This window comes from Phoca vitulina, unplaced genomic scaffold (genome assembly GCF_004348235.1).
Source record: "Phoca vitulina isolate PV1807 unplaced genomic scaffold, GSC_HSeal_1.0 scaffold7, whole genome shotgun sequence".
Taxonomy (NCBI): Eukaryota; Metazoa; Chordata; class Mammalia; order Carnivora; family Phocidae; genus Phoca; species Phoca vitulina.
The window spans coordinates 1,863,736-1,889,555 of NW_022589710.1; the positions used below are offsets into that span (position 1 = coordinate 1,863,736).

Genomic DNA, 25,820 nt, shown 5'->3' on the forward strand with positions numbered 1-25,820 from the left:
TTGTTACACAGCAATGGAAAACCAATACTACAACTTCACTGTCATTATTGACAAATTTATGTAGTCCATTTGCACTTTTAAAAACATCTAGTTGTTTTCCCCCAATATGCAGTTTCCTCTTTTTCCTCATTATAAAACTTCTAATGTTTAGCTGAGCAGAGCAGCCTGGAATAAAGACTCTACCTCCTAGCCTCTCTCCCTGGCCTGGTGTGGCCACGTGTGACTAAATTCTAGTCAATGAGATGCAACCGGAATGTGGGATGCACCTTTCAGAAGGCTTCTATAAAGGAAAGTGGTGTGCCCTTTCTTCCTTCCTCCTTCCTGGGGGGCTGTAAGGCTGATGTAATGGCTGTAGTGCAAGGAGCCATGTTGGGCCCTGAGATGGCATGCTAAAGATGGTAGAACTGCAAGAAGGGAAACTCAGCTGTGATCATCAGGAAACTGCAATCCGGCCCTAGACTCTTTATGTGCGAATTCTTCTATGTGAGACAGAAATAATCTTCCTCGGTTAAGCCATTATTATTGGGTTTACTCTTACTGAAATCTCATTGTAATTAGTATCGTAACATAGAGGCTCCCTTTCCCAAGAGATGAAGGATCAAGTTTGAGCTGTGAGCAGTTATCTTTTAGACGTTTGACTAATTCATCATCTTGCAACACACTGTTGGACTCCCTTTCTTCCTAGTCGTAATATATGACCAGATGGTGCCAATCAGTCTTCTTCATTCTTGACACAGTTCCAACTTTCTCTGGAATCACTCACAGCTCTATGTGTCCATCCCTCCCTACTTATACAGATAAAGAGAAATGAGTGTACCTTATGAAGAGATAAAATACCTACTATTTTTATACTCTTCTACTTATCAGAATTAACTAAAAATATACCATTATATTTGTTCTTCTCCACTTGGTATATTAACTATCTTTTTGGACATTTTTATAGTGACTGTTTCCTTTTTGAATATCACTCCAGAGTCATGGATTTTAAAAGTTCACCTTGTTCTGATTAATTATATTATTTTCCTTTTTTAAAAAATTAAAAAAAAATTTCGGGACGCCTGAGTGGCTCAGTCAGTTAAGCGTCTGCCTTCGGCTCAGGTCATGATCCCAGGGTCCTGAGATGGAGTCCCGCATTGGGCTCCTTGCTCAGCGGGGAGCCTGCTTCTCCCTCTGCCTCTGCCTCTCCCCCTGCTTGTGCTCTCTCTCTGTCTCTCTGTCTCTGACAAATAAATAAAATCTTAAAAAAAAATTTAAAAAAATTTAAAAAGATTTTATTTATTTGAGAGAGAGAGTGAGAGAGAGCACGAGTGGGGCTAGGGGCAGAGGGTCAGGAAGAGGGAGAAGCAGACTCCCCACTGAGCGGAGAGCCCGATCCCAGGACCCCGAGATCACGACCTGAGCTGAAGGCAGGTGCTTAACCGACTGAGCTACCCAGGTGCCCCTATTATTTTCCTTTTGATGATCAAATTGTCACAGCATGTCAGGTGGGAGCATTTTAAGACGGATTCCTTTGCCTTTTCAGCGCTACCTTATACAGTTTAAAAAAAATATCCTTGCTTTTTGTCATTAACAACATGTTCCAGGCCTAGAGTTATTTAAGACATGGAGCTATTTATTCTCCAAGGAACACTGAGTCCTATTTATTTATTTATTTATTAAAGATTTTTATTTTTAAGTAATCTCTACACCCAGCGGGGGGCTCGAACCTACAACCCCGAGATTAAGGGTCACATGTTCCACTGACTGAGCCAGCCAGGCACCCTTCCCCCTGAGTTATTTAATCTAATTGAATTAATTAATTTATTTATTTTTAAAGATTTTATTTATTTGAGAGAGAGAGAGAGAGAGCGCGAGCACAAGTGGGTGGAGGGGCAGAGGGAGAGGGAGAAGCAGACTCTCCGCTGAGCAGGGAGCCCAAGGTGGGGCTTGATGTCTGGACCCTGGGATCATGACCTGAGCCGAAGGCAGCCGCTTAACTGGCTGAGCCACCCAGGTGCCCCTCTCCCATGAGTTATTTTAAAGGTGAATAATATTTGAGGCAAAGATCCTGGTGCTAAGAATGCGTATCAGATTTTTCCTGATGTTGTTTCTAGGCTACTTTAGTGACAACGTTTGAAAAAGTTATTTCTTTTGAAAACCACAAATTCACATTGGTATTTCCTATTTAATTCAAGCATTACTAATTTCCTTTTTTATTTGACTTGAATATACAAGCTTACATTTATCTTCTCAACAACATACTTGCCTGGAACTTGTAACCCCTGATCCCAATTGTAATGGCATCTTGTCTCTTCAGTGATCCTGCAGTTTCTCATTGACCATCATTCTCTAGTTGCTTTACTGATAGGTTCATCCATGCTGGGAGAATGGGACAGCTCGGTAAGACAGAGAGAATTTATAATACCAGCAGGAGAGTGGTTGAAGGGATGAGTCATAGCATCCAAGATAACAGAAAGTTTAAGAAAGGAGGACAAGACAGCACAAATCAGGAGAAAGAAGAGAGGCTGAGGGATCATCTGGAACAGGTACAGTGAAGGAAGCTGAGAGAGCTGCAAGGTGACCGTCAGAGTGTGGAGTGGCTGAAGTTCAGATCACAAAGGTGGAGCAGTTCTAGGAGGTGGCCTTGTCATTGACACATTCCATGCCTGGAGATCTATACTTGCTCACATGTGACTTTCTACCCCTACCTCCAGCTGTCTAAGGAAACTGAGTACACCCACTCTTGGCCAGAGCGAACACACACACCCCATGTCGTGGATGGGGAGGGGAAGGCCAGAGTCCATCTGGGACCTAGCACAGATGGATACCCAGGTTCACTGCCTGCTGGCTGTCCCCACGTAAATGAAATACGTATACCATGTTCAGGCTGGGCACCTGCCCTGCCTGCCTCACCAGCCACAGGCTCCGGGCCACTCTGTGGTCCTCCCCGCACTTCTGCTGGTGCCTAAGCCTCCTGCCCTAGCCCACACGGTGCTGGCTCAGCTTCTGATTGTGCTGGCCAAGATCCGTGATGCTGGCACACCTCATAGGAAGGAGCCTGCAGGGTACACTGAGGCTGGTCCATCTGGGCCCCGGTGGGGGCCTGTCAGGCTCACCTGGGCCACCTGTCCCCAAATAGCACTGAGTGGAGAGCTGGGGGTGGAGGAACAGGAAGAGCAGAGTCTGCAAAGTGGCACAGAGCTCCCTACCTGCCAAACCCCACAGGCACAAAGAGCTGCAGTGGGAGGCAGGGGGTGGGAGGGGAGGTGAGAGGGGCCAGGTCCCCAGACACCACAGCTCTACTCTTCACTCTGCACCTTGGGTGTCAGGCACAGGGTCCCATGCAAGAAGGCAGAATACAGGCAGCCAGAGGGAGCCTCTCTCCTACCCCAAAGAAGCTGCTTCTGGGGCAGGAGAGGGCAGAGGGCGGAGGTCAGAGGTCAGGGGTTAGATTCCAGTCCTTGAAAAGCTTGAACCTTTAGAGTGGGAAAATGAGGAAGCCAGAGAAGCTTGAATATTTCCAGCCACCCAGTAGGTTCCCCCGACGCAGGCGCAGGGACACCCGGTCCCCCGGGTCCAGGGGCAGTAACACAGAGCTGGTGGCTGCCTCTCGAGTCACATCAGGGTCGTTGGCAAAGGCTGAGATGACAGGCCATGTGTTCAGCATCAGGCTCACCTGGGGAGGTGAGCCCAGTTAGCACTTCTGCCCAGCCCTTGTCCCAAGAACCCCCACTTTCCTGAGGGCTGCTTTTTTTCTCCAGCCCCTAAGGGACTCTGTAATCCTGGGAACTTGGGGCTCAGTGCACTCTTGTAGGAGGGCTGAGAGGTGGCCAGTGTTGTCCTCTACCTCCTCCACCCTCTCTGCTAGGCCGGTCCTTTCCGCCCTTGCCCCTGCCAGCCCCCCACCCCACAGGTCAATGGAGGGTCTACCGAGGAGTCACAGCTGGACTCCACTTGTTCACCCTCCCTCCCCTCCCCTCCTGAGCCAGGACAGGGCCCCAGCACACAGGTCACCTGAACAGTTTGGCGGTTGTACACCTTCACCACATGGAACCGGAAGCTATAGACACCACGGACAGGGGCCACGAAGGAGCCTGAGGCCCGGTCAAAGCCACCACCCTCATTTACCAGGACCTGTGGGAAGCAGACTCTGCTGAGTGGGGCTCGGGGAAACTACTGGGTTGTGGGGAGGAAAAGTAGGGGTGGCAAGAAGACAAGAACAGGAGGAAGGCCCAGATTCAAAAGAAATGGTGAGAAAGGGCAAGGAGGGATGTGGGTAGGAGTGTAGGGAAGGGAGATGGGCAGTGGCGCTGAGGAGCCCCTGGTCACAGTGGGGGGCTTTTCCTTAAGAGCAAAGTGGGTTTGGGCAGTTGATTCCAGGTCCTTACAGATCATCTGGACAAGGGTAGGGGGATTACCTGGTCGAAGTAGATGGCCCCACTGGTGCCATTGCTGATCTCTCCTGCTGGCTCATGGTGGTGGCTTCGGACTGCGGCAAATGCCACTCTTCCGGGGGGCGCCTCTCCTAGGGCTGCTCCCCCAGGCCCCCCTGCAGCAGCTCGGCCAGGCTCACAGACCACCAGGCACTCACCCTCCAGGAGGACAGGCTCTGTCCCCTCTTGGGCCCACCCGCACCCTAGAGCCAGAAGCATCAGGGCCAAGGGCAGCCTGGGGCTGGGTAGGAGACCCGGTAGCCAGTGTCGCTTGGCTCCCAGCATGGCTGAGTGGCTCTGTGACCCACAAGTCCTCCTGTCTTCTGCCCCCTCTCGGTGTTCCTTTCAGTTTCCGCTTCTGGCGGACTCTCACTACCTCTCACCCTGCTCCTCAGCCCTCTCTCTGGGTCTCACTGTTCCCTGGTCTCAGCATCTCTCTCTCCATACCTCTCTGTCCTGCCTCTCTCTCCCACCGTCACTGCAGTTCCCTCCTCCTTGGCAGGGCATGAAGTGACAGCAGCAGTTGGGCTCGAGGAGGGAGAGGAGGGATGGAGCAGCCAGACAGGAGGGCTACAGACAGAACCCAGGGCAGCCCTCCTGGAGAGCACTGAAGGCTGCATATGGGACGACAGAGAACTTGGTGTGTTCGTAAGAGTGTACATGTGCCGGGGCGCCTGGGTGGCTCAGATGGTTAAGCCTCTGCCTTCGGCTCAGGTCATGATCCCGGGGTCCTGGGATCGAGCCCCGCATCGGGCTCCCTGCTCCGCGGGAAGCCTGCTTCTCCCCCTCCTTCCTGCTCGAGCTCTCTCTCACTATCTCTGTCTCTCTCAAATAAATAAATAAAATATTAAAAAAAAAAAAAGATTCCCTCCCTTAAAAAAAAAAAAAAAAAAGAGTGTACATGTGCCTGTGAGGACGTATGAGTGCCCGTCATGTGTGTGTGTGAGTGCATGTGTGCGCAAGACAGCGCTACAGTCCCTTACTTCTCCTTGTTCTTCCCCTCTTCAAAATCCCTCGCTAGTCAACAGCCCTCAGTGGCCCCTTTCCGCTCTTGGGAGAAAGCGGGCGCCCTTGTCTTTTCCCTACAATTGTTTTGGTGGAAAGTGCTTGGGCCAACGGTGTCAGTATCTTGTGACCGTGGGCCAATCTCTTTCTCTCCTTGGTCTTCCATATCTTCATCCGAAGGTAATGGATTAGTCCCTTTAAGGCCTTCTTCACCTCCAGCTCTCAACGAGTGGCTCTTCTCTCCCGAGAAACAGCTGCTCAGAACGAGCGAGAACCCAGACTTACGCGGAGAGAAGAGCCCATCAGCCAGGCTTGGACGCGGAGCCCCGGGGAACTGCGGGCGAGTGGGCGGGCCGGGGAGGCGGGGCCGGGGGCGGGCAGGGGAGGAGCCCGGCGGCAGGCGCGCGCTAGGGCCCGGAGCCGGCCCAGCGCTGGGTGGGGTCTGGCTGACTCCACCCCGGGCCAGGAAGTGACTCAAAAAACTGTTCGAGATGTGAAGACAGGTCCCAGTTGGGTGAGGACTTCGGGAAGGCCCGCCCAGATTCGGCCCTCCCCCCGTCCCCCGCCCTTCTCCTCTGGGCCTGGGGCGCGGGCGAAGCTGGGGCCGGCAGGCTCCGAGAGGCGCCGGCGGGACTGAGGCCGAAGCGGGCGGCCGAGGCGGGTAGGCTCGCTCTCCCCCGCGCCCGGGCCGCGGGAGCCGAGCCGGAGGCCCCAGTGCAGAGCGCGGCCGGGGGGGAGGGGCGGCGGCCGCAGGCGGCTGTGGGCGGTACCCGGCCTGGCCCCTGGGCCCCGAGTGGGGCCGTAGCGCGCTGGAGAGCAGCGGCGGACAGCGGAGGGAGGGGGAGAGGTGGGAGGGGCTAGAACCTTGGAAATGGCAGACCAGGGACTCCAGAGGACATCCCAGTTCAAGCCCCGGTGAGGATTCGTCTTTAAGAGGCCGCTTTGGACCCGGAGACTGCAGAGACCCCGATGAGAGAGACTGTTTTGTCATCTGTTCACTTCTGGCCTCCAGACCGAGCTGGAGCCCCCCACTCTTCCTGCTTAGGGCCCTGGTCAGCCTTTTCCAGAGGCCAGATGCCCATCCCCAACAGGCAGCCTTGTTTGCCCATGACTTCCTCTCGGAGAGAAGACCCGGTTCCGCATAATCTGACATTCCCTTCCTAGATGGACCCAGGGTGTTTACTAGATGGGTAACTAAGTGCGACCTGTTGATAGCTGGTGTCGGCTGGGAGACCAGAATTTGGGTTGAGGGGACGAGGAGGCTCTGAGCTGCCTTCCCTCCTTCCAGGGCTGGGTGGCCAAGCAGCCATGCCTACGTGGGGGGCTGGCTCGCCGTCCCCTGACCGCTTTGCTGTGTCTGCGGAGGCTGAGGACAAGGTGCGGGAGCAGCAACCGTACGTGGAGCGCATCTTCAGCGTGGGGATGAGTGTCCTCCCGAAGGACTGTCCTGAGAATCCTCACATCTGGCTGCAGCTGGAGGGCCCCAAGGAGAACGCCAGCAGAGCCAAGGTGAACACCCCTCTCTGCCCCTTCAGGGAACAGTGACTCCCTCCCCTGCACGGAGGCAGAGGAGAGGAGGGGCTGCTGGGGAGGATCTCCACTCACTCCTTGGTTGTCTTACTGGCAACCTCAGTGGCTCTGAACTTTGAGGGACTTTGCAAATCTGTATTTCTGTGGAGTTTTGGTTTCATTTCAGCCGTGATGAGCCAGTTTCTGCCAAGACTTAGCAACAGGTGATTCGCTCAAATCAGTTGTGACTGGGAGATAATCCAGTTGGGCAAGCAGGCCCCACCAAGGAATTCAGTGGGGGATGGGAAGCCAGGCCACATTGCTTCCAGAGGTTCCAGTACAGCTCCACCACCTACCAGCTCTGTGACAGAGTCTCCCGTTTCCTTATTTATGAAATGTGAATAATAGCAGTGTCCACCTCATTGGGCTTATTGTGAATGAGATAAAGCATGAGTTCAGCAAAAGTTAGCAATGACAGTCATTATGATGGAAATATATAACACACATACACGCATAAATATTTAGAGAGACAACCTTGTTAATTATAATCAGTTAATTATAATAGAACCTTAAGTTGAGTCAAGTTCTAAATGGAAATATTAGCCATAGACTATCAGCTGAAAACGGAAGGAAGTGGATTCTTGATCCCTTTTTAATCCTTACCTTTGTCAGGATCTATGGGGCTCCATTGCTCTGCCCAGGTGTCTTGGAGCTTGGGGTGGGATGCAATGGGCTTGAAGAGGCTACTGGGCCATGTAGAATTCCAGCAGTCTCCTTTTTCCCTACCCCCCCCCCCCCGCCCATTCCTCCCCCAGGAGTTCCTGAAGGGTCTTTGCAGCCCAGAGCTGCAGGATGAAGTCCACTATCCACCCAAACTGCATTGCATCTTCCTGGGAGCCCAGGGCTTCTTCCTTGATTGTCTGGTCTGGAGCACATCAGCCCACCTCGTGCCAGGGCCCCCCGGTTCGCTGATGGTCAGTGGCCTGACCGAGGCCTTCGTCATGGCTCAGAGCAGAGTGGAGGAGCTGGTGGAGCGGCTGAGCTGGGACTTTCGGCCAGGGCGAGCCCCTGGAGCCTCCCAGTGTGCTGGAGTGCTGCGAGACTTCTCGGCCCTGCTGCAGCCCTGTGGGGATGCCCACAGAGAGGCCCTGCTGCAGCTGCCCCTAGCTGTCCAGGAGGAACTGTTGAGCCTGGTGCAGGAGGCAGCCAGGGGGCAGGGGCCCCAGGCACTGCCCCCCTGCGGTGGGGGGAGCCCCGGCCCACTGGGTGCTCAGTACCAGGGTGTCAGAGCTCCCTCGAGTGAAGGCAGGGAGTCCCTGGACCCTGGACCTACGGGGTGGCGAGAGTTGAGGGGAGAGAGACAGGTTATGGAGCTGGAGGGAGGGAAGCAGGGTGGTCCCAGGGAGATGGATTTGGGGTGGAAGGAGCTGCCTGGGAAAGAGCCTTGGGAGAAAGAAGGGGCCTTCAGATCACAGTCAGGAGGAGGAATGGCAGGGCAGGTAGGGCCCCTGACAGGAAAGGCCCTGGGCAAGGAGGGGGTGCCTCAGGACAGAGGAAGGTCGGTCTGTGTCCAGGGCGAGCCTCCTGGTGCCCAGGGCCCCTGTCAGAGGGCAGCTCAGCCCCGGGGAGCCTCCCTCCTGCAGCGGCTACACAACGGGAAAGCCTCACCTCCAAGGGTGCCTAGCCCTCCACCTGCGCCCGAACCCCCGTGGCACTGTGGAGACCGAGGAGACAGGGGAGATAAGCAGCAGGTCGCAGCACGAGGTCGTGGGTCTCCGTGGAAACGAGGCTCGCGCGGGGGCAACTTGGTGACCGGCACGCAGCGTTTCCAGGAGGCCCTGCAGGACCCTTTCACCCTGTGCCTTGCCAATGTCCCCGGCCAGCCAGACCTCCGTCACATTGTCATCGACGGCAGCAATGTGGCCATGGTGTGAGTACCCGGTGGGCCTGAGGATCCGGGCTGGGGGTGGGAGGGATGATCCGAGCAGAGTTCCTGACCCCGAGCGGCCCCTCCTCTGGGGCCCCGGAGCGCTGACCCCTTCCCGCCGCAGGCACGGCCTCCAGCACTACTTCTCCAGCCGGGGCATCGCCATTGCTGTGCAGTACTTCTGGGACCGGGGCCACCGGGACATAACTGTCTTTGTGCCTCAGTGGCGCTTCAGTAAGGATGCCAGGGTCAGAGGTGAGTTGGGCCTGGTCTTTTGTAACCTGGGATAGGCCCCGCTTCAGCCTGAGGATAACCCCGTTGTGCGCCTGTGTTTCTCTAGAGGGCCACTTCCTGCAAAAGCTGTATTCCCTCAGCCTGCTCTCCCTCACTCCCTCCCGAGTCATGGATGGCAAGAGGATCTCCTCCTATGATGATAGGTACTTGCTTCTCTCCTGGCCCCCGTCTTGAGATTCCAGGAACACAGTGGGGAAACTGAGGGAGAGACAGAAGCTCCTGACCCCTTGTGCTGTCTCTAAGCCTGGGCAGCGGGAAAATGGCCAGTCATTCCTTCGTGGACCTGTACGAACGGGTCAGTAAACCTGCCCCGCAGGCGTGATGAGACAGATGGTGGACAGCCGTGGGTGTCCATTCATTCATTTTTCGTTCCTCAAGCTGAATGCTGCCTTGTATTTATGTAGTGCTTTCCTGTCTAGAAAATCCTAGTTTAATGGAAAGCTGGTGACGTGGGTAACTGACAAGTACCTTCTGACAACCCACATTTCCAAACATGTAGAGAAATTCCCCAACGTTCTGGAAGCGCCAGGGTAAATGTTCAAAATCACAAGTCAAATGAAGAGACACAAGCCATGCATTCTAAGAGTATACAAAACATGTTCTGATAGAAAGGTCACTGGATTTAGAATCAGAAGATCTGCATTTGAGCCCCAAGTTGTACTATTCATTGACTCTGCCCGTGGACCAGTCTCTTAGCGGGCTAACCTCTGTCTCGGTCCTCTTCATTTGGTCACCCTCCTTGTGAATATCAAAAGGAGCTGAGGGATGTGCTTGCCTCACTCAAGGTGCTAGGGAGGTGTACAGTGATATTCCTTAACTGTTCACAGACCCAATCAAGTGTGGCAGTGGGTCTCGTCTCTGTCCTACAGAACTGCAGACATAGGGTAGGAGTGGTGAACTCTCTTGACCAAGGCTATTACATGGCAAAGGAAAAGTGAGAACTTAAAACTGCCAAATTGTTTAAATGAAAAATGCAGGGCACATTCCCTCCCCAGAGTTTACACAGTGGGGAAATGGGCAGATTTTAAAGATTTTATTTATTTATTTCAGAGATAGGGAGAGCAGAGGTGGGGGGTGGGTGGTGGAGGGGAGGAGTAGAGGGAGAGGGACAAGAAGACTCCACACTGAGCGCAGAGCCCGATGCAGGGCTCCATCCCACAACCCTGAGATCATGACCTGAGCCGAAATCAAGAGTCGGACGCTTAACCGACCGACCCACCCAGGCGCCACAGAAATGGGCAGATTTTAAAACCCAATTAACCAATTAAAAAATTTTTACTACTACAAGTTCTTTATTCTCTAGGATTTTCAGTTTTAAAGAAAAACTAGTTTCCAAACTATAGCGCTTATATATTTTGTCTTTTCAAACAACGTTTCCTCCCTAACAAGCAAATGGTATTCTACAAAAAGGCAGTTCACTTTCTCCCAATGCTCTTCTGTTTTATGTCTAGATTTCACAGATTATCCAAGATATGGAACCTTTCCACACCAGCATTGACACAGAATTGAAACTGAAGAGCGAGTCAGTTGTAATGAATTTTAAAGGCACGTGTCTGTACAGTTACGTAGGTCCCAGTAGGCAGACAGCCCGATGCGAATTTGGAATTTTGTCTGGTTACAGTGAATGACACGGTGGTGCGTGGCGTAGGCCCACGGAATGAGTAGTGCTGAGCAACAGATGAAGTAACACGATAGTAAAATACCCTTAACCAGCAAATGCCTTTTGTCTATCCTGTGATACCATGGATACACCTTCATTTGTTTCCCAGACAGAAACTCAGAACCAGACATGTTACACTGAATCCTGATTACTAGTCTCCTGTATGCCACACTGTCTTTCAAATACTGCCTGCTCACTTAGCACCTAGCAGTAGGCGCATGGCCTGCAGGAGGAGGTGGGGATGCTGGGAATTAGGGTGGGCCTGATCATTGACTTTGGAGCCCACACAAACCCTAAACCAAACACAGTGGCAACTTGGAGGAAAGGGAGCCCCCTTCTAGTAGGAGTTTTCTGGGAAGGGAGGGATTTGCCAGTTTTTTGTCGATTGAGGACTTGGGCTAGGCTGCATCTTTTAGTTTCTAAACTTGTTAGAAAAGACCCCCATCCACTGCCTCATGAGTCCTATCCCAGTCTTGTGGAGTCAGAATTTCTAAAGTGGGGCCCAGGCATCTCTTTTTTTTAAAAGTTCCCTGGTGATTCTGTTCATCAGTGAGGTTAGGGAAGCACCTCCAGATGGAGGGAATAGTTTGAGAAACATGGTGGCAGTCAGCACAGGACATGTTTGGAGAACGGGGTGTTATCTGATCATTGATTTTGGCAGAGTTGAAAGTTCATTAGGAATACCAGGAGAGATAAGGCTGTAAGGATGGCTCGAGCTGGGCTTAGAAGGCCCTAGCTGCCAGGCCTGGGCATGTGGACTTTACTCGGTAGATAAAGGGCAAGCAGGGGAGAGATTTGTTGAGGGGAAGGCAGGAGAGACTGCAGGGTGGTGAATGGTTGGGGTCAGGGGACCCCCTTATCAGGAGGCTATGTGGTGTCTCAGCTGCAGTGTCCAGATAGCTAAGGGTAATGGTATGACTGAAAAGGAAGGGGCAGAGTGGAAGGCTTTTCAGGAGAAGAACATGATAGATTTGTGACTGACTGGTGGGGTAGGGTGGAAGAAGACTGGGCTGGAGCCAGATCTCACTGTCTCTCACTAATGAGGCACAAAGTGTTGGGTGGAAGATTGTGGTAGGTGGAGGGGATGCTATTGGGACACCATGCTGGATTCATCTTTGTTTCCTCTCCAACCCATGGCACCCAAATCTGGCAGGCACCTGATGGCTGGGTCAAGGTGAGGTGGGGGGCCAGATCTCCATCCGCAGAAGTGGGTCATGGGAGTCAATAATACTCTTTGGGGTTGGGGCCTTGGAGAATGCCAGAACGGCTGCTGTGATTTTTGAAACAGGTTCATGGTGAAGCTGGCCGAAGAGACCGATGGGGTCATTGTCTCCAATGACCAGTTCCGGGACCTGGCGGAGGAGTCTGAGAAGTGGATGGCGATCATCAGGGAGCGGTGAGAGCCCTCCCCTGAGAACAGGGCGCGTACTCAGACCTTTCTCTAAACCAGTTCTGCTCTGCCACTGGGTGAAGACTCTGGGAAGGGGCTTGATATGGTCTCGAAGGATGGTGGCCAGTAGTTTTCTGGTGGTGCTGGTCTCAGCTGTCTGGGAGGTTCATCAGAGCACCCCTGCGACCATATGTTTTCTTTCCACACCCAGCCTGCTGCCTTTCACTTTTGTGGGAAACCTCTTCATGGTTCCTGATGACCCGTTAGGGCGAAATGGCCCCACGCTGGATGAGTTCCTGAAGAAGCCAGTCAGGTAATGCCCCACATTCTCCCAGGCAGCCCCCAGCCTTGGCCCTCTGTCTGCAGGGGCCTTGTAGATCCCGAGACTTGGGGGCAGGGTGACCTCATCTGGGCCAGCTTGCTTCTGTACTGGTTTGGTTGCTGTGGGCCTGGCCTTTAACTGCTTTTCAGGGCATCCTGATCTAGGCCCTCCTGGCTGGGAGGGGCGCTTCCCCTAATCCATATTTTTGGTGGATTATTTGGAACATGGTTGCTTTTACTTACAGCCAGTTGTATTCCACACACCCTCTGCTGGACTATTAAGTAAGCGATCACTGTATTAGACTAGAACTAGATCGTAATAGTGACAGGCTTCACCTTCCTGGTTCTAAAGGGACTGGTCTTCTCCCCTTCAGAAGTGGCTTGATGCTGCCACTCAGTGGTCAGCTTGGGGAACATCAGGACTGCGTCTTCCACCGTGGCCCCAGCCCCACTCCCAAGCCAGGAATAGGCCGGGCCGTTACCTGGGAGGCCCACTGAGCTCTCGCTTCCCCCCAGGATGCTCATCAGCTCTTCATGTACCCTCTGCTTCTTCCCAGGGCACAGGGGGCTTCTAAGGCTCAGCATCCTTCCAGGGCTTTCTCAGAACCCGGTCAGCAGCAGCAGGGGAGAGAAGAGGAGGAAAAAGGCAGCAGTGGCATCCGGAAGACCCGGGAGACTGAGCGGCTGCGGCGCCAGCTGCTGGAGGTGTTCTGGGGCCAGGATCACAAGGTGGACTTCATCCTGCAGCGGGAGCCCTCCTGCCGGGACATCAACCAGCTCTCCGAGGCCCTGCTGAGTCTCAACTTCTGAGCCTCCCCTGCCTGACTGCCTGCCTGCCACCCGGTCAGCTCCAGCCTGGCCTGGCTCAGCTCTTTCTGTGAGGGTCCTTGTGCTGCTCAGACCCTGACCTAGACTCACTCTGAGTTGGTGGGACTTGATCTCATCTTGAGTCAGGACCTCAGATAGCTCTCAAGAGGTTCTGCTCAGCCTTAAGTTCTCAACCTTGCCATAGCACAGGGTTTCTGTAGGGAGTGGGGACCCGCTGGGAAGAGCAGGTCCTGGAGGTGGGGACTGCCGGCTCCTCCTTCAAACTGAGTTGGGGATGGAGGCTTGGGGGGGTGGGTGGGGAACGAAGAGCAGGTGGCAAGGAAGTGAAGTCTTTCCTTCCCCTGGCTGTGGCTCTGGATGCCAGAGGGACAGTTGCTTCCTAGGCCTGGCTGGGCTGCTGGGTGCATCGAAGGGAATGCTGGGCCCTGGGGAGGCCCTGGGGAGGTATTACGGGGTCTGGGTCACAGTGGGGCAGCAGGGAGCTGGTGGAGAAGGCAGAGGGAGACTTGGCTTCCGGTCTCAGCTGTATCTGTCTGTGACCTTGATGGAGCTGCTTGGCCTTTACTTCTGCTTGTAAATCAGGGCTAAAAATGCCGGCTGGGAAGAGAAATGAGAACACAGAGGAAAGCTCCTCGGAGGAAAGGTACTTGCATCAAGTCTCAGGTGTGTGTGTCTGTGGCTGCACAGGCTGCCTAAGCAAAACCTCACTTTGCCAGAGCTGAGGATCCTCTGTCCCCAGGGCCCAGGCCCTTGATTTTAATTAACACTGCGTCCTCAGTATCATATGCCCTGTAATGGCTGCGTCCCTTTTGGGCAACCCCCCAAATCCACATTTACAAAACAGTTAATTAGGGGTGACTGTTTGCATTACCAAAATACTCTCAGGGTTCCTATAAATGGCAGCTCTCCTGTTGCGTTCAAGTGTTTATAGATGAACGAATGTGTCAGAAAGTCCCCGGTTAGATGCACTTGCCGAAGTGTTGAGCGTTCACCAGCCTGATGAAGCCATGCTCTGCGATGACAATGTTAATATGATCTGACCCCAGCATTTTCTCTACAGAACACATATGTGGCATAAAGTGAGCCCCGCTTCTGCTGTGTGTGTGTGTGTATGTGTGTGTGTGTGTGTGTGTGTATGGGGATGGGAGGGTTTTCAGAGGTTGTTATCGAGATGAACCAATGATCTGGAAAATGAAAACCGAAGAATCCCAAGTCGGAAGGAAAGTACCTGACTGGCCAACAGATCAACCACTGTTACATAAGAACATTGCCTCTCCATCCTGATTCCTACATCCTGCCCTTTATCTTTTTTTTTTTTTAAGATTTTATTTATTTATTTGACAGAGAGAGACACAGCGAGAGAGGAACATAAGCAGGGGGAGTGGGAGAGGGAGAAGCAGGCTTCCTGCTGAGCAGGGAGCCCGATGTGGGGCTCAATCCCTGGGATCATGACCGGAGCCAAAGACAGCTGCTTAACTGACTAAGCCACCCAGGCGCCCCTCCTGTTCTTTATCTGCTTAAAGTCCTGTGCAGGGAAACGGACTACCTCCAGGTCGCACATTCATCCGTGGACAGCACTGGTCAGTAGACCTTCCTTTAGCGCAGCCCCCAAATACGCTTTTCTGTTACTGCTACCCTTGAGATGGGTCATTCCCTCAGGAACAATACAGAGCCCATCAACTTCCTAAAGAGCCCAAGACCAGATAAAGAAGTAGGACAGGTGCCCCTGGATTCTGTGCTGTCTGGGCTCTGTGGCAGGTCCCGGGACATGGTCCTTTTCAGGCTGTCACTTCTCCCTGAGGCACAGCGAGTTGACTACTGCCACCTCAGTTCTTCGTTCCAGCAACCAGTGTGGGGAGCTGGATGAAGCTGGAGAGTCTCTGGGTCCCGGTGTCTTCACCCCTCCTCCCCATTGCTGCTTTATACCACTATCCTGTATTGACCTGAGCTGGGGGCAGGTGTGTTGGAAAGAAGCTAGTTAGGGGGTGACGGTGGCTCAAAGACAGCACAGAGTCCTCTGGGAATAAAGGAGATTGGTTAAGATGGCCCAAACTGGGGGCTAGGGGAGCTGTTGGTTAAGTTGTGGCCGATAACCAGGGCAGGAGGCCAGGGGTATCATCTGCCGTTTTGTGCTAGGGACCCTGGTTGCCTGAAGTGGCCCCAGTCAGATGAGAGGCAAGTCCTCAGCTTCGTACAGACAGGGATGTTGGCTTTGTCCTACTGCAGCTTGATGACCTAGGACCAACGTGTGATTGCTTTATTCACTGCTGTTCAGTGACAGACTGAAGGCTGTTCTAGACTGGGGCCTGGTCTCTTCTGATGGCACCCTAATGGCACTGTGTGACAAGTATGCAGGATGACCACAGAACCCACTGTTAATGGATCATCATTTCTCTCATTTTCTAGTCTCCACCTTTATTATAACCTCATGCCCCAGATTTGTTACCAGTTTGGCAATGGAGGGACCAAGAAGGGAGATGTTGCCCATTATAACGTTCAAAGCCCCACATAGGGGAAAGAGTCATCTGGCATTTTCTCGGACATAAACTCCAGGAGAATCTAGGCCAAAGGAGCAAACCAAAGCCTGTGAGATAATTTATCTTTATTGCCTCAATAGCAGAGCATTCTACACAACATAAAGGATACCGGGGACAGTAACGGAACACGTAGGGAAACCAAACTTGGAAATTCTTTTACAAGGAGTTGAAGAGGTTAAGGACCCAACTTGATGAGACTCCAACCTTGACACTGTGGACAGTCTCTCAGTTAAATAAGGTGGAGCAACAGAACAATGAGGAGGAGGGCAGGGAGAGGAATCCCTAAGAACCAGATGGTTTCAGGTCTCAGAGGAGTACCTGAGCCTATTCACAGTCTCTAACCAGGAAGCCTCTGTAGAGGGGCAGGCCTCAGGCCCTGCCAGGAGCCTCCCTACTTAGGCTACGACTTCCTTCAACGCAGCCCCTAACTCTGGGAAGGAATACTGGTAGCCCGTGGCCAGTGTCCGCCGTGGGACCACCTTCTGGCCCTCCAGCAGCATGACTGCACGCTCTCGTCCAAAGACTGCTTGCACTACCACGCTGGGGAGAGGCATGAAGGCTGGGCGGCCCAGGGCGGCGCCGAAGGCCTTGGCGAACTCAGCATTTGTAGTGGTGGGGGCTGGAGCCACTCCATTCAGGACCCCCTGCACGTGGCTTGCTTCAACGGCATGGGTCAGGATTCCTGCCAGGTCCCTGATATGAATCCAGGGGAAGAACTGGTGGCCTGGGCCGATGGGGCCCCCCAGACCCAGGCGGAAGGGCAGCAGCATGTGTCCGATGGCACCACCCCCACGGCCCAGCACAACCCCTAGAGCAGGGAAGAGGGACAGCACGGGAGGCTCCTCAACCTCCAGGCTGTTCCACTGTTCCTCCCGGTCTCCCCGTCCCCATGCCAACTTAGCTCTCTCTGGGGCTTCGAGTCCTCCCACCTGCAGGCTGGCCAGAAATGGCAGCCTCCTCTCACACTCTGGATGCTCAGCTCCCCTGACTCCCCCAGGCCCCCAGCCCAGGGAAGACATTCCAACCCTGTCTGATACCCAAGCCCCTGGTTCTCACCCGAGCGCACCACCACCTGGCGTGTAGACTCTCCAGGAAGCCTGGCTGCAGCTTCCCATTTGGTTACCAGGTTGGAGAAAAAGTCAAAATCCCCTCCTGGGCTGTCCTCATCATACTCTGCAGTCAGGCTGGGCTGGTAGTAAGCTGCCGGTGGAACAGCACTGGTTTGCCCCAGTGTCCTTGGTCCTGCCTGGCCCTTGGCACCCAATTTTCCTCTGGGTCTCACCCTCCCCGGCCCCTGGGATCTTCCCATGGGAAGACAGAGCCATAGATATTTTCCCTTTGAGCTGCTCCATGGGTTGACCCGTTGCTGCCCTGGGGTAACTTACCTTTAATTGCAGGGCTAAGTTGAGAGGCTGCTAGAGTGTAGTGGTTAAGAGCAAAGACTTGGGGGCCAGGCTGCCTGAGATCTACTCTTAGCTCCACCATTTATTAAGCCTGTGACTTCAGGCAAGTTATATAAGCTCTCTGTTGGCATCTTTAAAATGGGAATCATAACAGTACCCACCTTCTAGCGTTCCTGTGAGGATTAAATGCTGTAATACGTGTAAAACACTTGGAGTAGCAGCTGACATATGTTCTATAGTTGTTTGTAATTATCCCGTCCCAATGGTGAAATATAAGAATCAGGAATTCTGTTCCTAAAGAACTGTGCCGTGACAAGCAAGGGACTTGGGAGTAGGTGGGACTTTTCCCGGCATCAGGAGCAGTGCCACTATCCCCTCTTCCTCTAGGGATCCCCATTTCTCAGTGAAAGTACACAAAGGTCAGAAGAAATATGCATGGATGGAGGGCCTAGGAAGTTCTGTATTTGGAAAAGACCAGCGCTCTGGTGCATGTAGAGCTAGAAGGGCCTGAGCTTGCCCCTCACTGCAACCTCTCTTCCTCTGGCTAATATAAAGGGTGGTGATTTGGGACATACCTACACCAGTGACTAAGACCCAGGCCTGGGGGGGTTGTGGGGCCTTGTTGATGGCTCTAGCCAGTATCTGGGTGGTCTCCAAGCGGCTGCTGAGAACCTCTTTTTGGAAGGTTTCATTCCACCTGCAGGAGAAACAAAAAGGAAATGAGCCACAAACATACCTCTTTCTCTTTCCCTGGGGCTCATCCAGACCCATTTCTAGCAAAACCTTGCATTGTGGTTTAGAGAAATGGTCCATCTTTCCTGGAGAAAGAAAAGGCACATATTTTGGGCATCCCGAGTTATAAGTGAGGATGAAAGTCAACGGCTGAGAGGGCAGAAGGGCAGGTGGGTGTGCAGGGAGGAGTGGGGCAGGATGAGTAGTTTGGGATTGGAGTTTAGTTCTCCATCTGGACATCTCCATTCTCCACAGCTCATCAGGGTCACACCGTCCTCCCTCTGCTCTGAAGGCTATCAGCTTCAGGGCCGTGGCTGACCTTCGGAGAGGGTTGAGGATGTTCTCTCCCGCCAGGTTGACAGCGGCATCGCAGCGGGGCAGCCCCGACTCAGCAAGTTCATCCTGTCAGAGAAAACACGGTGGTGGGGGGTGGGTGTGGGGGTTCGCCCCGCGCCGCCAAACCAGACCGTCCCCCAGAGCTTCCCGAGGATGGACATACCCACGTGATCCGATCGGGCCCCGGCTTTCGGGAGACCAACGTCACTTCGTGGCCCCTGGCTTTCAGCAACTGGGTTAGGGCTGTCCCAATGAAGCCCGTCCCGCCACCTGGCCAGAAAATACGAGGTATTTATCCTCTCGGGGTCGCCTTCCATCCCTGCTTGTGGCCCCCTCCTCTGCTGCCATCCCATCTGACTTCAGACTTTTGCCCTCCTTCTCGCCCCCTCCCCGCGATGCAGAGGTGACACAGGTCACAGGGACTGGGGAGTTTCGGCTTCCTGGGGTAGGAGGCCAAGGCTGCTGCACGATCACCTGTGCACGTTTCACTGCCCTCCCTCAGAAACTGCCTCCCACCTCTCAAGCTTTGTGTCAGCCTTTCCATAAGCCCGCCCCTGACTCTCCCTTTCTGCCCTCCCTCACCCACAAGCACCCGCATAGCGACCAGGACCTAACGCGCTTGCGCAAGATTTGGCGGCGGCAGTGGGGGTGCCCAATCTTGGAAGCGACTACGTCCTCTGTGCGCATGCGTCTTTCGGGAAGCGCGCTCCAATGGGGGGGCGGGCAGGATGGAGACTGGGCGTGGCCCTGCCTGGCGACCCGGAAGAATTCATAGAGAAGGCCGTATATTTCATTGCAAGGAGTGGCGGGGACGGGCGGGGGGCGGTGGACATAGACCGAATGGGCGGGGAAAGAAGGGAAGAAGGCCGAGGAGGGAAGGCTTTAATGCAGAAACAAACCAAAACAAAACTCCAACCCCCCAAAACCCCTTGACCGAAAGCCTGTAGGTACTCAAACCGCGGAAATTTGGACGTCCATTCAGCCTGGTGGATCAGTAGTAATAGTAGCAAGAGAATTCGTCTACCCGTACTATGGATTTCTTTCGACCCGGCCTCTTATCTTTTCTTTTCCCTCTTCCGGTTCCTTCCTGTATTCTTTAGAACATTATAGAGTTCCCCTCCTCTTAAAATAACACATCTCCAGCCCTTTTCTTCGAATGCTAAGGCCCTCTCTGTCGTCGCCTGCATAGCCAAACTTCTCAAAGGAGTGGTGTCCATTTTCTATTCCCTAATTCACTCCCGTCTTTTTTTTTTTTTTAATATGGAATGCTTTGCGAATTTGCGTGTCATCCTTGCGTAGGGGACATACTAATTTCTGTATCCTTCCAATTTTAGTATATGTGCTGGGCAAAGCGAGCACCGCTCCTGCCTTTATCATTCATTGACTCTCGCCAAGATCACCAATTTCCCGTGTCACCAAAACGAATGCCCAGTCATTTTTCTTGACTTCTGTTTCACTGGACACTTGCTGGACACTTCCTCCCTTTGGAAATGCTCATCTCTTGGCCTCAGTGAAAGCCACAGCTCTCTTCTGGGTCTTTCTCCTGTCTTTTTTCAGTTTCTGTTGCTTCCTTCGCCTCCTCTGAGGTCTCAAAATGTTGGTATTTCTCGAAGCTGGGTCCTAAGACCTTTCTCTCTTCCCTCTGCACTTTGTTCCAAGTATCTATGTTGGTGAATTTGAGTCTGGACACTTGGTTCCTGGACCTGCTTTGAAAGCATAAGCAGAACTATAGTTGTGTTAGTTGCATTATTAACTTAGGTCTACCTTCTGTTTTGTTCCCTACTTATGTTTTAGCACCTCTTATCAATCATGAACTTTGCCTTTTCCACCCCTACTCCCTGTTTACCCACTGACTGTAGAAAACTAATGAGGGCTGGACAGAAACATTTGTCTTGAAATTATCTGATGTACCACGTCCTGACTGACCCCTCATTCTCTGGAAAAAATGCATACCTCCAGATTGCCCTTTCAGGTTTTCAAGAAACCTCTCACCTTCCTCTCACATACTCATCTCCTTCCCCAAACATATGTAAGCTGTCCCTAGGTTCAACAGGACAAGGCAGTTTTGGAAATGGCTGCTCTTCTGATAATAGAACTTTCTTTGCTTCAAAACTGATGTCTCAGACATTGGCTTCAGGTGCACCGACAAGTTTGAATTTCGGTAACAAATTTAGTTACCAGTTTTTCAGAGACTTCCTAGTATCCTATGCAACCTGAATCTCTCCTCTGACCTCCTAACCCCTATTAAAACTTCCTACTAGACATCTCTTTTTGGATGTCTGAAACCTTGTTGATTTTACTTACTAAATATCTCCCAGATCCATCTATTTCTGTTTATCTCTGCTACCACCACTCTTCTTTAAGTTATTATCCTCTTTTGTGTAAATTTCTGCAGTAGTCTCCTAGTAGGTCTTCCTGGTTCTGTGTGTTTCTCTTCTCCAAACTGTTCCACATGTTGCAAACTGAATGATTTAAAAACTTGTGGGAAGAACACTATGGTGGCATTTATCTCCTAAAAAAACCCCTCCCACTGCAAATTTCCTGGATATGCTGGGTAAAGTTTAACACATCTCCATTTAACTGCATTGTGAAGGTAACTAGAAAATAAAGGAAATCCTCAGAGACCAAAACCAAAGGTTTTTGAGATTACCTTGTGGTTGGTTTAAGTCTCTGTAACCCAGAGGCTTGGGTGACAGCAGATGATGCCTGGGACCCCTGCATAAAGCTCTTGGTGGGCTATGTCCTGAGGAAGAGGGAGGGGGGGCAGGCTCAGTTCCAGGACCCTGGGATCATGACCTGAGCCGAAGGTAGACCCTTAACCACCAGAGCCAGCCAGCTGCCCTGATTCGAACTCTTCTATTTGGAATCTCAGAAGAGAGGGGACAGAGGAGGGGACACGGAAAATATTTATAGAGATAATAGCTGGTTGCTTTTCCAAATTAATGAAAGATATGAATACTCAGATTCAATAAGGAAAATGAATCTCAAGTAGAATAAATAAAAAGAAATCCATACATAGTCACACCATATTTAAAGTATAAAAACAAAGACAAAGAAGAGGTATTAAAAGAGGGCAGAAGTAAAAGACAGATTATCTATAAAGAAATAACAGTTAAATGGACAACAGATACCTTCACTACAACAATATAAGCCAGTGGAGTAATACAATAAAACCTTCAAATGTGAAGAGAAAATAACTTTGCCATCCTAGAACTGTTTACAAACTGGCATTCAAGAATGAAGGTAAACCAAGGATAGTTTTAGACAAGACAAAAAAGAGAGCATTTACTATCATCAGACTTACAAATTTTGTCAGGAAAAAAGAGACTGATTTCAAAAGGAAGGTGTGAGATGCAAGAGAATAATGATCCAAAAGTTGGTAAACAAATGGGTAAATATAAACAAATATTGGCCATATAAAGCACCACAATAATATTTGATTTGTGGGTAAAAATTGAAGCAGAACTAAAATCTGAGTCAGCAATAATGGAGCTGGAGCTGAGTTGCTGGGAAAGGATAACAATGCTGAATAATATTAAACTTTGTGACATAAACATTTGAAAAATGTACTATTACATATTAGAAATAAAATGTGCACTTCCAAGTCAGTAGAAACAATAATCGAATCAATTCAAAAAAAGTTATCAAGAAATAATAAAAAAAAGAAAGCTTAGACAAAATTGGAAAGCTCAAAATAAGATAATAGGAATAATCAGTATCCATAGTACATTTAAACAGACTAAGAAATTGAATTAACTAGATGCACTGGAATTACAAATTTCACCATGGGTGAATCTTACAACTATAATGTTAAAACGAAAAAGAACTTGCAGGAAAGTAATTGCAATATGGTACTATTTATATTAAGATTAAATATAGGCAAAATAATGCACTTTTTATTGAGGAGACAGATTTGCAGTTAAAGGAAAAAGGAATGCATGGGAGTGAAAATGAAAAAAAAAACTCAGGATAGCATTTACCTGTGGGGGTGAGCAGAAAAGCCGTCCAGGAGGAGTACTGGGGAGACTGACTTCTTATTTCTTAGGTGAGGTAGCGGGTACGTGGGCATTCATTTTGTTTTTCTTTGTCTGAAATAAATAAGAATATGTAGTGGTTTGAAAGTTTATAGTCCATCTCAGATGTGCAGAAACAGAACTTTTTTTTTAATTTTAATTTTTAAAAAAGATTTTATTTATTTATTTGAGGTGGCGGAGAAAGAGAGAGCGCGAGTGAGCATGAGCATAGCAAGGGGAGGAGCAGAGGGAGAGGGAGAAGCAGACTCCCTGCTGAGCGCAGAGCCTGTCACTGACTTGGGGCTGATGCAGGGCTCGATCCCAGGACCCTGAGATCATGACCTGAGCTGGAGTCAGACACTTAACCAACTGTGCCACCCAGGTGCCCCAGAACTTTATTACTTATAGTTGAACACAACTTGCTCATGAACGCTTCTCTTTGGCAGTGGAATAAACTTAAACTCAACCAACCAAAGTAACTTTCTCATTTCTAGTTTAAAAGTTCTCAGTTCACTCAGTTTTCTGTGAGTAAATTCTCAGTTTTTCAGAGTACCTCATCTGTCTTCTCCCTTCCCTCTCCCCGCTGGACACCTGGGGGTAGGAGATCTTTGGTCCAGACACTGCCATCCTGTGAGGAAGAATCTCTTCTTGTTCGGCCTTTGCATGTTGCCAGCTATCGGCTGAGACACGGCTGGTTAGGCCAGGCCTCTGGGCATGGTGTTTGGATACAAACTCCCAAGCTTCTGGGTGTTATATCTTCTACCTATGATACCCATGGTCTGGAGTGTCTCCTAGGAGAGTGAGGAACTCTCAGCTTGTCTTCTGGCCAACAGCATGGAATGTACGGGGCTTGGTAAATCTCCCCTTAGGCTCATCTCTTCGTTATTTGCCATAATCATTACTGCCCAAGCATCTCGCTGCAGTCTAGCACTGTTAGTTATATACTGCTGTTAACAAATTATCTCAAAACTTAGTGGTTTGAGGGGTGCCTGGCTGGCTCAGTTGGTAGAGTGTGTGACTCTTGATCTCTCGGGCTTGAAAGTTTGAGTCCATGTTGGGTGGAGAGATGACTTAAAAAAATAAAATCTTAAAAAAATAATTAGTGGTTTGAAACAACAATAATAATATTTATTATCTCATACAGTTTCTGTGGGTTAAGAATCTGCGAGCAGCTTAGCTAGGTGGTTCTGGCTCAGGGTCTCTCAAGAGGTTATGGCCAAGATAAGGGTCAGGGGTGCAATCATCTGACGACATGGAGGATCCTTTCCCAAGGTGGCTCACTCACTTGGCCCTTGGCAGGAGGCTTTCATTTCTTGCTGGCTGTTGATAGAAAACCTCAATTTCTTGCCACGCAGATGTCTCCATAGGGCTGTTAGAGTGTCCTTATGACATGGCAGCTGGCTTCCCTGGAGCTAGTGATCTAAGAGAGTAAGATTGAAGCCTCAAAGCCCTTAATGACCCACCTAGACTTGGAGGTTCCGTACAGTTGCTTTGACCATGATCTATTTGTTAGAAGTGAGTCACCAAGTCCAAGTGGAGGGGAATTTGACTCCAACTTTTGAAGGGAGGGGTGTCGAAGAATTTGTGGACCTATTTTAGGAGCACCACAAGCTCTGTGCTGTAATTAGGACTTCTCTGAGAGGCTCGTAGTCTCTCAGCTATGCTTGGGGATTGGGGCACAATCCTGCTGATTTCAGATGTGTCCTCTACCTCTCTGGGTCCAGTATCTCTCTCTGCCCCTCTAGCTGAGTTCCTTCTCAGAGAAGCCATGCAACATTTATAATCTAGTTTTGACTTCGCCAAATCTCTCTGAGCTCCTTCCCCACGCCCAGGAAAACCTGTGTGATGGGCAACTGCTCTGATGTCATATCCTGTTTCCTTTCTATTCTTTGATTTATAGAACAAATTCTTTGCTCAATCTTCCAAGATCTGATTTGTTGGAACACCTAAATAATTTCTTCTCTCAACAAAACTTTGCTCTTGCAAGTGAATCTTCTACTTTCCGAGCTATTCCAGGCTCTTCTCTATTGTAATTTGGCTTTATTTTCAGGAAGATTTATCCCTTTTATGGCAAGGATGGCTTCTTGGCTCCTAATCCCAGCAAAAATCTCAGAATTGGGGGCACCTGGGTGGCTCAGTCAGTTAAGTATCTGCCTTCGGTTTAGGTCATAATCCCAGAGTCCTGGGATTGAGCCCTGTGTCAGGCTCCCTGCTCAGTGGGAGCAGGGAGCCTTCTTCTCCCTCTCCTCCCTGCTTGTGCTCTCTGTCGCTATCTCTGTGTCTCTCTCAAATAAATAAAGTCTTCAGGAAAAAAAAAATCTCAGAATTGACTCTCATTGGACTGATTTGGTTTGTGTGTCCATCTCTGAACCAACCACTGTGGTCAAGTATGGAGTGTTCTGACTGGCTAGGCCTGGGACATGTGTCTACTGCTAGACCAGGGTTGGGGGGGCCCTGCTCACCGTCCTCCAGTGTGGAACCTCAGCCAGGTCGCTGAGGTATCAAGGGACTCCTCCCCTCTTCAACCACACCCTAGTTATTGACAACCCCTTCTTTCTCTCCTGGCTTTGTCTTTTCTTACAGTGAGCTGGGGACTGGGCAGAGGAGGTTCTGCTAAATCAGATACCTTTAGACCATGGATTCAGGAGGGTGGAGTTTCATCAATATTGTCATGGAGGTGAGGCAGGAGTTCCTTCCAGACCTTTGTGCCCTGCGTGGGAGGGGATATACATAGGGACAGTGCTAGCTCCCAGCAACCACCTCTTCTCTCCCGGAGGCTGATGGGGAGCAGGTCCTGTCTGAGTGTCCTCAAACTCCCCTCAAACTCCATAAAGTCTCTCTTTTTCTGAGTCTGGTGATGAGTGGGTTGACTTCTCCTTCCTTCTTAGCCTCTCCTTTTACAACTGAACTAGTTAAGTTAAACTGTTTGCAGCTCTCACAGTCCATCTGACACTTGAGCAGCTAAAACATTCAAATCTGAGCCAGACAATAAGACATGAGATATTTCTGTCTGCATCTGGGTGTTGGCGCAAATGCAGCTGGTTTGCCCTTCAGGGAGACAAGGGTCTCTTCTGAGTCTTTAGCAATCACAAGGATCTCATTCATTGAAATGGGACCGTTTCCCCCACAGCTGCTTCCTGAAACAGCAAAAGGAGCTGAGCATGGTCCCTCTGGGTGGTGAAGCTATCACCACAGGGCACGATGGGAAACCAAGACTTAGGGTGATGTCCTGGCTGCTCCCCTCAGCTTGGGCACAGGACGGGGGGTTTGCTGGTGACAGGCACCTCTGCCCTTCCCCTCTGCCACCTCTAACTGTGTGAATGTCCCCTGCTTCATTTTGTTTGGGCAGATTTTTGCAACTTCTCTCAGGCTCTGGGATGTTACTTGCTAAATGCAATTCACATCATCATCTCACATAGTTTCTTATTAAAATATGGCAGAACCAACCAACCA

General features: G+C 51.0%; 3 protein-coding genes and 1 non-coding gene across 7 annotated transcripts; 1 reads left to right on the forward strand and 3 right to left on the reverse strand.

Moving 5' to 3' along the window:
* Positions 1–3,457: 3,457 nt before the first annotated feature.
* On the reverse strand, positions 3,458–4,697 carry CBLN3 (cerebellin 3 precursor). The gene is made up of 3 exons (XM_032404553.1): positions 4,398–4,697; positions 3,994–4,113; positions 3,458–3,655 (listed from the first exon to the last, which is right to left on the reverse strand). The coding sequence occupies exons 1-3, from the start codon at positions 4,695–4,697 to the stop codon at positions 3,458–3,460; spliced, it is 618 nt and encodes a 205-aa protein (XP_032260444.1).
* A 1,222-nt stretch (positions 4,698–5,919) lies between these two features.
* Positions 5,920–14,660, forward strand: KHNYN (KH and NYN domain containing). Of its 2 annotated transcripts, none has more exons than XM_032404844.1 (8): positions 5,920–6,078; positions 6,706–6,926; positions 7,742–8,856; positions 8,978–9,108; positions 9,194–9,290; positions 12,096–12,203; positions 12,409–12,510; positions 13,076–14,660. In XM_032404844.1, exons 2-8 carry the CDS (start codon positions 6,726–6,728, stop codon positions 13,326–13,328), a joined length of 2,007 nt encoding a protein of 668 aa, XP_032260735.1. In that variant the 5' UTR covers positions 5,920–6,078; positions 6,706–6,725; the 3' UTR covers positions 13,329–14,660. The 2 variants fall into 2 exon arrangements, with proteins under 2 accessions (XP_032260735.1, XP_032260734.1); XM_032404843.1 differs by lacking the exon at positions 5,920–6,078 and adding an exon at positions 6,115–6,332.
* A 148-nt stretch (positions 14,661–14,808) lies between these two features.
* SDR39U1 (short chain dehydrogenase/reductase family 39U member 1) lies at positions 14,809–19,026 on the reverse strand. Of its 3 annotated transcripts, none has more exons than XM_032404846.1 (6): positions 18,937–19,026; positions 18,518–18,624; positions 18,338–18,420; positions 17,862–17,983; positions 16,940–17,083; positions 14,809–16,691 (listed from the first exon to the last, which is right to left on the reverse strand). In XM_032404846.1, exons 1-6 carry the CDS (start codon positions 18,950–18,952, stop codon positions 16,279–16,281), a joined length of 885 nt encoding a protein of 294 aa, XP_032260737.1. In that variant the 5' UTR covers positions 18,953–19,026; the 3' UTR covers positions 14,809–16,278. The 3 variants fall into 3 exon arrangements, with proteins under 3 accessions (XP_032260737.1, XP_032260736.1, XP_032260738.1); XM_032404845.1 differs by lacking the exon at positions 18,937–19,026 and adding an exon at positions 18,871–18,901; XM_032404847.1 differs by lacking the exons at positions 17,862–17,983; positions 18,518–18,624; positions 18,937–19,026 and having other exon boundaries at positions 18,338–18,419.
* A 582-nt stretch (positions 19,027–19,608) lies between these two features.
* LOC116633356 lies at positions 19,609–19,713 on the reverse strand. The gene has a single exon (XR_004299645.1). It is a non-coding gene; the product is annotated as a U6 spliceosomal RNA (small nuclear RNA).
* Positions 19,714–25,820: the final 6,107 nt, after the last annotated feature.

Bases quoted from the DNA above. Each gene is read 5' to 3' on its own strand.
- CBLN3 (XM_032404553.1), bottom strand. From the start codon at position 4,697: ATGCTGGGAGCCAAGCGACACTGGCTACCGGGTCTCCTACCCAGCCCC. The intron at 4,114-4,397 runs GTAATCCCCCTA...TGCTTCCCACAG, and splicing joins GGGCCATCTACTTCGACCAG to GTCCTGGTAAATGAGGGTGG. The intron at 3,656-3,993 runs GTGACCTGTGTG...TCACCTCCCCAG, and splicing joins ACAACCGCCAAACTGTTCAG to GTGAGCCTGATGCTGAACAC.
- KHNYN (XM_032404844.1), top strand. From the start codon at position 6,726: ATGCCTACGTGGGGGGCTGGCTCGCCGTCCCCTGACCGCTTTGCTGTG. The intron at 6,927-7,741 runs GTGAACACCCCT...TTCCTCCCCCAG, and splicing joins AGAACGCCAGCAGAGCCAAG to GAGTTCCTGAAGGGTCTTTG. The intron at 12,511-13,075 runs GTAATGCCCCAC...GCTTCTTCCCAG, and splicing joins TTCCTGAAGAAGCCAGTCAG to GGCACAGGGGGCTTCTAAGG.
- SDR39U1 (XM_032404845.1), bottom strand. From the start codon at position 18,898: ATGGAAAGGCTGACACAAAGCTTGAGAG. The intron at 17,984-18,337 runs GTCAGCCACGGC...TTTCTCCTGCAG, and splicing joins ATCCTCAACCCTCTCCGAAG to GTGGAATGAAACCTTCCAAA. The intron at 17,084-17,861 runs GTATGTCCCAAA...TTCCACCGGCAG, and splicing joins GGTCTTAGTCACTGGTGTAG to CTTACTACCAGCCCAGCCTG.